The sequence below is a fragment of the Poecilia latipinna genome, unplaced genomic scaffold, assembly GCF_001443285.1.
Source record: "Poecilia latipinna isolate Pla-1442-1.1 unplaced genomic scaffold, P_latipinna-1.0 Scaffold3824, whole genome shotgun sequence".
Classification (NCBI taxonomy): Eukaryota; Metazoa; Chordata; class Actinopteri; order Cyprinodontiformes; family Poeciliidae; genus Poecilia; species Poecilia latipinna.
The window spans coordinates 26,920-35,589 of NW_015116440.1; the positions used below are offsets into that span (position 1 = coordinate 26,920).

An 8,670-nucleotide genomic window follows, 5' to 3' on the forward strand; every position below is an offset into this window, starting at 1 on the left:
CCCCCCCCCCATACCCACTGACTGCTAAGGACTGTGTTTTAACTTGCAGGTCTTACTTGAAGCTCTTCTGCTTACACGGCGTCTTGTCTTATAATCTGTTAATTCTGTGTCTCTGCAGAGGCTTTAGTGTGTCAACGGTGAACAGGGTTCATGTCTTCAAGCCGGTGTCGGTCCAAGCCATGTGGTGAGTAACTTCTGTCTTTAGAACACACTGTGCTGCCCTTTTTGACTTTGACCTGCTTCAGTTTTCTTTCTTATCTTCCTTCTTCTTTTTGGTCTAGCTGTTTCTCAGTTTTCCGCTCCTCTCTCGTACACATGCCAGTGCAGACTCCTCATTTCCTCATTTTGTTATCCCTCTGCTCTTCCTTCTTACTTCAACATCCTCTCATTGAACCCCAGCTCAGCACAGCACAGCCATGTCTCCAGACAAAGCTTTGATCATTCTTCTGGTGTCGGAACATTGAACATTTGTACTCCGTCTTCAGGCTCATGGGGAAATCTTCCTCTTTTTGTTGCCGCCAGGTCCGCCCTGCAGTCGCTGCACAAAGCCTGCGAGGTGGCTCGCTGCCACAACTATTACCCAGGGAGCCTGTTCCTGACCTGGGTCAGCTACTACCAGAGCAGAGTCTCTTCCAGCCAGTTTTGTGTCAACGAATGGAACGCCATGCAGGATGTCGAGTCGCACCGTGCCAACTCCCCCATCCTCTTCACAGACCTGTGAGTGGAACAGAAGCATAAACTCTGAAATCTGAAATGGATTCACAGAAACAAAAAGTTTTTGTTTTTTTTTCTCTTAATGAACTGTATTATACGTAGAGTTTTGCAGAAGTGTTTATGTAGCTTGAATGTTTTGTGAATTTGTCACATTACAACTGACAGAAAAACAGTTAAGTGGTAGCTCTGGAGGAGCTGCAGAGATTCCACAGCTCAGGTGTGAGAATCTGATGACAGTTCATTGATTAATTGCATAAAAAATGCGCAGATTTTCCATTTAACCACATAGGAATCAGAATGCATTATTGTTATTGTACTGAAGGACAACAAAAATCACTTACTTTATTAGCCATTATAATTAACATTGATATGTGGAAAACTCATTTCTTTCCGTTTGACTTAAAATCAGTACTGTGTCAGGGTGATCTGCTGATTATCTTTTGGATTAAGTGATTAGTTGGATAGCAAAAGGTATTTAATAAGAGTTTGTCTGAACCAGGTGATGCTAAAACTGTCAATGAGTTCTGTGTTGAACACATTTACATATTGAATGCAAAATGTAAATATTTACACTATTTTTTTTTCACAATCCTTTCATCACACTTAATCACTAAAGTCACTAAAAGCTCACTAATTGAGTGAGCTTTTAATTTAAATGCATGCCACACTTTTTAGGAAAAAAGATTCATGTTAGTTTAGGACATAAAATTCTATTAAACTAAGTTCTGGTTATAATACAATAAAACGTAGAAAAATTCATGGACATTCTGTAATGTAGGCGTTTCCTCTGTGAACTTATGAAATACACAGTATTTCATAAGTTCCCAAAGTGTGGGAGCTATCATTAGAGCGGCGGTGTGAACTCTGACCCCGACACGTGTAAATGCATTTCAGAGGCACTTTTTAGGAGAACATGATTCGGCTTCAAGGAAAGACGGGGGAGTTTCTCTGTAGCTGGCCAGTAGATTATGCTTTTCTGATGGGTGGAAAGTTCTGATCTTCATTTTGCCCGATACTGGCCATAAAACTGTTTTCTAAAGAAAGAAGCCTTAGGAAGTCAAGGAATGATGCCCCATGTCTTTTGCTAACAGCAGGGAATTTCCCGTCCGAGCTGCTGGAGTCACACGCCCGGTCACCGAGTCGCAGCGTCTCTCTCAGCTCACAGACCCTCAAGTGTTGAAAATAGCTGAGCCATTCGCTGGCTCGATTTACTTTTGGAAAAAATGAAATCCAGACGGAGCCTCTGGAAGGTAGACGGGGAACGGACGGAGGCAGGTGGCAGGCAGAGTTTAATGAGTTTGACTATTTACTTTCAAACCTGACAATAAAAAAAGTGTGTGTTTACCACCTGCCTGACCAGAAACACTCGACGCCCTTTGCCCTTGGCAAAGGCGTGCTTGCCCTTGAATGATCTTATCGTTCATGTCACACGTGCAGTTTATGAGTCTCCGTCGGATAATTTTTATTTATTTATGTTTTCCACACGGAGGCGGCTGCCAATGCTCCACGGGCTGCCAGTGTTTGTTGACACATCAGCTGGTTTCCCGGTAAAATCCGGGGAGGTTTGTTTTTGTCTTCGACACGCAGGTTTTACTGTTATTACCTGGAGGCCTCTTATCTAGCTTCAGTTCAAGGAAGCAGTATAAAATTTCCACACTTCAATAGAACCACTCCTTGTATCGTCACTTACTGGACACACACTCTGACTGGGTTTGTTTTTGTTCCTCACACTGTTTCCATGTTCAGCTAATAGCCAGACACTGTTGGAACCTCTGCAGGCATGTCAGGGCTTGTTCCGAGGTTAAAGTTTCACTGGATGTTTGTCGCTTTAGTTTTATTTCTTGATAAGCTTACTTGTGTATTTGTGACTCTTGCACACTCACATACACTGTTGTATGGTATGTTAAATGAGGAATTCATACTCAAGAAGTTAAAGCAAAGCAAAAAGGAAAACATAAGAGGAAGCACACATATGAGCTGACCTCTCCAGAGACGTAATTAGGCCACTTGTTGGTATCATCAGCGCGGTGCCCAGAGGCTAAACGCGTCTCCTGGCAGAGCTTACAGAAACAGAAGCATACGTTCTCAACAAGACGACTTTGTTTTGGATTTGCCGGCGGGTCGCGCTCCCCTGATTGTCTGTTCCTTCTGCAGTTTCTGAGAATAGGACAAAGTGGCGATTCTCTTTCGGGACAACGGGCCTCTTTATGTCCGTGAAAATAAATGAATGAACAAGCAGAAGGCAATGGGTCACTGTCGTGCCCCAGAAGGTGGATCTCTTTCTGTGTGTTTTTGTTTTTTCTTTGGTGGTTTAACATAAGGATTTGCATGATGTGTGCAGGCCTACAGAGAGGGAACGCATAGAGAGGCTGATAAAGATGCGCCTGAGAGAAATCATGATGCAGAAAGACCTGGAGAACGTCACCAGCAAGGAGGTAGGAAAGCTTTAGGTGTTAGCTGCAGAATTTATTTACCTGACTACAATAATGTCACCTTTTGTTAATAATCTCATCTGATGTTTGCACTAGATTTTATTTGTAGGAATCAAAGAATTTGGGGCAAAAAAAGAAAAACTATGGATAATTTTTCCTCCACATCTCCTTTATGCATTACTTTGTCTTTAAATAAAAATGGCATGCATTAAAGACCAAGTTTAGCTTAAATATCATCTCCTAACAGTAGCTTTATTGTTTTTATTTGTATTTTTCCCAGATCCGAACAGAGCTGGAGATGCAGATGGCGTGCAACCTCAGGGAGTTTAAGGAGTTCATAGACAACGAGATGATTGTCATCCTGGGACAGATGGACAGTCCTACGGAAATCTTTGATCACGTCTTCCTGGTGAGATTTCAGACGCCTTGATGAATACTGGACTTTAATCCAGGTTACAAGACTTGACACTCTGTACTGGGATGTGTTATTCAAGATCCACTCTGACTGAAAAAGGTTGAAATAGTGCATCAAGTTTTATATGAATCCCCTGGTATTAGGTAAAACAATAACTACTAGCTACTGAAACTCGACCTGAGGAACATGTGGGAACCTGATTATTCCGTACAGTCTTGCTGGGAACTGACGGATCCGATTCCATGTCTCTGCAGGGCTCTGAGTGGAACGCCTCCAACCTGGAGGAGCTGCAGAACAGCGGGTAAGAGACTGGTCTCTTTCTAACCTAATTAAGGCGTCCTACAACTGTAATTAGTCGAGAAAAAACACACATTCTCACTCAATTTTAATAACAGAAGAGAGAAAAGTTTCTGGAGCAAATGAGCAAATCCACAGCAGTAATTAAATCTATGAGAGCACCAAACTCTTAAGTGCGTCTCTTTGAAGAGCTTCGCTTCAAATGTTCTGTTCCCGTATTAAACAGATCGGTTCATTCGATAGGCGCTTTTGGTGTTTTTTTGTTGTTGTTTTTTTTGGGGGTTAAACCGATCGTCCTCTCCGTCTCTCTTTAACGTAGCGTGCGCTACATCCTGAACGTGACCAGGGAAATCGACAACTTTTTCCCGGGAATGTTTGAATACCACAACATCAGAGTTTACGACGAGGAGGCCACCAACCTGCTGGAATACTGGAACGACACGTACAAGTTCATCACCAAAGCCAAGTAAGGGTCCGGACAAGTTGACGCATAAGCGTGCGGTAGAGTGCGTCTCTAAAGCTGCATCTGACCACAGGAAAGCTGGGGCTAAGTGTCTGGTGCACTGTAAGATGGGCGTGAGCCGCTCTGCCTCCACGGTCATCGCCTACGCCATGAAGGAGTACGGCTGGGATCTGGACACGGCCTTCGACTACGTGAAGGAGAGACGCACCGTCACCAAGCCCAACCCGTCCTTCATGAAGCAGCTGGAGGAGTATCAGGGAATCCTGCTGGCCAGGTAGTCATTACACCGTCCAAACCTTTCTTTCTGTCGTTTTTTCATCCATCGAGACATTTTTCCATAAGTGAAATAATCTACCAATAGAATAAGAACTTTTTTGTCAATATTATGGAATTATTGACTCAAAATCAGCGCATATATCTTGCTGAAAAGTTACTTGTGAGTTATATCATTTCAAGTGGACTAGAAGCAGACCAAAAATACTTCATAGGATTTTGGGGTTTTACAGTGCAATTTATTGTCTTTTTTTTTTTTTTTCTTCATTTCTGTTGGGACAGAATGAATGAAATTTGTCTTAAATTTCATTCATAATAGTTTTTAAAAAGTCTTAAATGTGAGCTGGTGAAGCCTCCAGAAACCCTGTCATCATGTTTACTTTTCTTTCCTGCGTCCGTCCATCCTCTTGCTTCTATATTTCTACTCTAAACACTGATCAACTCTTGTTTGTGTTTTTCCTCCGAAGCAAACAGAGGCACAACAAGCTGTGGCGTTCCCACTCTGACAGCGACCTATCAGATCGCCCCGACTCCATGTGCAAGCCTTCGTCTCCCATGCTGCGCCGTGCCGACTCTCACAACAACAACACCACCTCCTCCCCCTCTTTGCATCACTTCCTGGGCGTGGCTGTCCTGCAGGCCCTCTGCGCCGAACCCAGTGCCAAATCCCGCAGCTCCGATCTGCACGCGCTATCCAACGGCATCGGGGAGTCGCCACTCCAGGAGGGACCCCGGCTCCCTCTTCCCAGACCCCGAGCAGCCACTGTCATTCCGGAGGAGAAGCTGGACAGCTGGGCGACCATTGCCGTTACCGTGCCGGCGGCTCTGCCGCATCCTCCGCCTTCACTCCACATCTTGCCTCCGACCCCTGAGCTCCACCGCCGAGCTCCGTCCACCCTCCAGTCTGATTCAGAAAAATGCAAACCGGTCGAGCCATCCCTCAGCTTCGCGGGGACCCACAGCTCAGAGGAAATCTCTGCTCTCAATCGGGGTTCCGGCGACGACTCTGATGCACTCCAGGAATCTCCGTCAGACTCCAGCGGCGAACAGACCCCGCTCTGCCCTGCCGCCGCCGCCACCGCCCACCCTCTACCTCTCACTCTGAGCGACGACAACAACAACCCCAGCGAACCGCTAACAGGAAGCGCCTCGGACAGTTCGCCCAATCACAGCCCTTCTGACAGCTCGTCCAATCACAGCTCTGACAGCATCGATTTCTTCAGTGCCAGGGAGAAGTTTGTGGGTTTGGCTCAGGAACCGGAGCAGCTGCAGCAGAGGCTGGCCCCGGCGCAGGAGGGGGATGCACAGGTCAAAGGTGAAGAGGAGCCGGAGGATGGGAGAAGTCAGGTGGGGAGCGTTCTGTCTTTAAACAAAATGTCCCTATTTATACATATTGTGTTCATGAGAATCAACCATTTTATTAAGAGGTGGGTGGGTGTGAGACTGTAAATATTCCATGCAAATCATACATTAGTGTGTGTCAGATATTTCTACATTTGGATTTCATAATGACTCAGCAGCAGAGAAAAGTCAGTACCCGTTCCTGTTCCCTCTGCTTCCCTGCAGCCTCGGCTCAGCTGGTTGTTCCAGTTGACTTTTTACTGCTTTGTTTTCGTAAACGCAATCCTGACTGCCTGAAGCCTGTCGGAGCCTCATGAGGCAGCGCTTAGCACAGCGACACCTGCTGGAAAGCAGAGGAACAGTCAGCACTAACCTGTCAGTAAATTACAATCATAATCGTGTTGTTGGCTGTAAATCTGCTTTATTTTTAGCTGGATCACATCAGAGGTGTTTATTACCCTATCTTTCAGAAGAGTTGAACTTTATCACATTTTGTCATGAAACATTGACATTTTTTTATTTGTTTGTCACCCATTCCACTGGCGCTGTTCTCCTGCCTTGCTCTTTAGTTCACTTCCTGCTTTCTGAGCGGCCTGCGGTCCGTTTGTATTCGAACCGCGCCAGAGTTCACTTCATCCAAAACGAGACCGACGTTTTTAGACGAACCAAATGGCAGCTGACTTCAGTTTTGTCACTGGATTTTATTTGGGAGTATCAGAGAAAAGGGGAACTGAAAACGAATCTAATCGGGAGAAATGTTGACATTTTGCCTGCAGTGGAACTGAAGCGTTTTCTTCTCTTTCTGTCTCTGCAGTCCGAGGACGGCTCTGACCAAACCCGTCTCCATCACCATGACAACGGGATATCAGTCCGCCACATTGTCATTGAGATTGAAGCCATATCACACTCAGCCTTTCCTCCTTCATCCTCAACATCATCCTCATCATCATCATCATCATCACTCCCTTCATCCTCTCTCAGCTCCCAGCCCGTCCAGCAGGACCACCAGGCGGAACCTGAACCCCCACTGCTCCCGCTCAGCTCCTCGCCTCCGTCCTCTCCATCCTGGTTGCCAGGCGACCAGCAGGCGGGGTCGGTTCGCCGCGCCACCAAGCAGCTGGAGCAGAAGCTGAGGCTGGAGCTGGAGCAGGCGGTGGCCCAGCGCTCGCCGCTGCATTCGCCCGGCACCGAGCCACCTCCACTCCGGCCGGCGCCGAGCTCCCTGACCCCAGAGCTTCCTCCTCTGCTGGACTCCCGGGACCTAGCCGAGCAGACACTCACTCAGGAAGAGAACATGGCCAAAGAAGCAAAGGAGCCCAACGGCTGTCCTGACACGCACATCAGCCGAGTTCCTGCTGACATCATGCTGACATCATCACTGACCTCCACCGCTGAGTTACAATCATCTCTACATACCTCAGCCCGGTCCAGCAGGCTGGACCACCCGAACAGCCAAAGCACACAGCGTCCAGCCGCTTTGAACCTGGATGGAGTGACGGCGGAGGAGACTGAGACGGATGGCTGTCCTCAGGATGGCTGTCCTCAGGACGGCTGTGGACGGCCGTGTGGACCGGGCTGCGACGCCCAGAGCAGGCTGACCAGGAGCAGCCGGGAGTTGGAACGCATCCAGCGGACACTGCAAGAGCTGCAGGCGTTCCTGCAGGACGGAGTGGGACAGGATGGACTAACGGACACGATGGACACCAAATTGGGACGTCCCAGAGGTTCTGAGGCAGCGAGACAGCGGCGGAAAGAGAAAGCAGAGAGCAGGGGTCTCGGCGCGCCGCCCAGCTGGCAGAGGACCCTGGAGCTGGAGGCCCGCATGCGGCAGGCGGGCCTCACGCCGCCGTCCCTCATGAAGAGATCGGCGTCTCTGGCCAAGCTGGACTGCCTGGAGCTGTCCGCCAACGACCTCTGCGACCTGGACCTGACACCGCCCTCCTCCTCATCTTCGTCGTCCTGCCAGGACTCGTCCCACCCAGACGACACCTGGAAGAAGCAGAAAGTTCTCTCTCTCAATCCGTCCCCCGCTGACTCGCCTTCGCCCCCGTCCCACTCGTCCTCCTCCAGAGACAGCGAGGGGGCGGAGACAGACGGACTCAGCAGCGGCGCGTCTCCGTCCTCTCAGCAGGGGAGGGGGCACTCGTCGAGACGCCGCAAAGCATCTGCAGAGCGAAGACGAGCCGTCGCTCTGCTCTACAACACCATGTGACCTCCTGGAGCGAGTGTGTGTGAATGAGGAGTGTGTGTGTGTGGGGTGTGTGAGGTAGAAATGATGCATGTAAACCACTGGATGATTTAACTGGAGTACACAGTAATATTATATGAATGTGCAAACTAAAACTGAAGAAGTGCAAACTTTGCACTGTCATGTTTGTTTATGTCTGTTTTTTTTTAAGCGAGTCTGTTTTCAGTGTGAGACCCTCGCCGCCGGGTCAAAGTTTGTAAAACTGCAACCGGAGCGGCTTTTTTTTTCACAACATGCACTTTACCACATTGGTGATTTTTGTGTCTTTTATTTGAAATCCGTTTCTTACGCTGGGAAAGCTTGTTTTGCACTGTTCTCAGTAGACTTGTCTCTGTAGTTTTGGACTTGCCTTTACTCAGATTTTTAATTAAACCAGGACCAAGCTTACATGTTTGTTTTTCTCTTTTCTTTTAATTCGGTGCCTTTTTTAAAGAAAAAAAAAATAAAAATACTTATCTTTTATGTAAAAAAAAAAAAAGATTTTGTA

The 8,670-nt window shown here is 47.5% G+C and overlaps 1 protein-coding gene across 2 annotated transcripts in view; it reads left to right on the forward strand.

The window, feature by feature from the left end:
- LOC106941721 (protein phosphatase Slingshot homolog 2-like) overlaps positions 1-8,436 on the forward strand; it is a 34,644-nt gene extending 26,208 nt beyond the window's left edge. For both annotated transcript variants that reach the window (XM_015024822.1, XM_015024821.1), the window contains 9 exons: positions 119-184; positions 523-717; positions 3,056-3,149; positions 3,427-3,555; positions 3,816-3,862; positions 4,178-4,324; positions 4,395-4,595; positions 5,062-5,941; positions 6,750-8,436. In XM_015024822.1, the coding sequence (XP_014880308.1) occupies positions 119-184; positions 523-717; positions 3,056-3,149; positions 3,427-3,555; positions 3,816-3,862; positions 4,178-4,324; positions 4,395-4,595; positions 5,062-5,941; positions 6,750-8,147 (3,157 nt within the window). In that variant the 3' untranslated portion in view covers positions 8,148-8,436. The remainder of the gene's footprint in view (positions 1-118; positions 185-522; positions 718-3,055; positions 3,150-3,426; positions 3,556-3,815; positions 3,863-4,177; positions 4,325-4,394; positions 4,596-5,061; positions 5,942-6,749) is intronic.
- Positions 8,437-8,670: the final 234 nt, after the last annotated feature.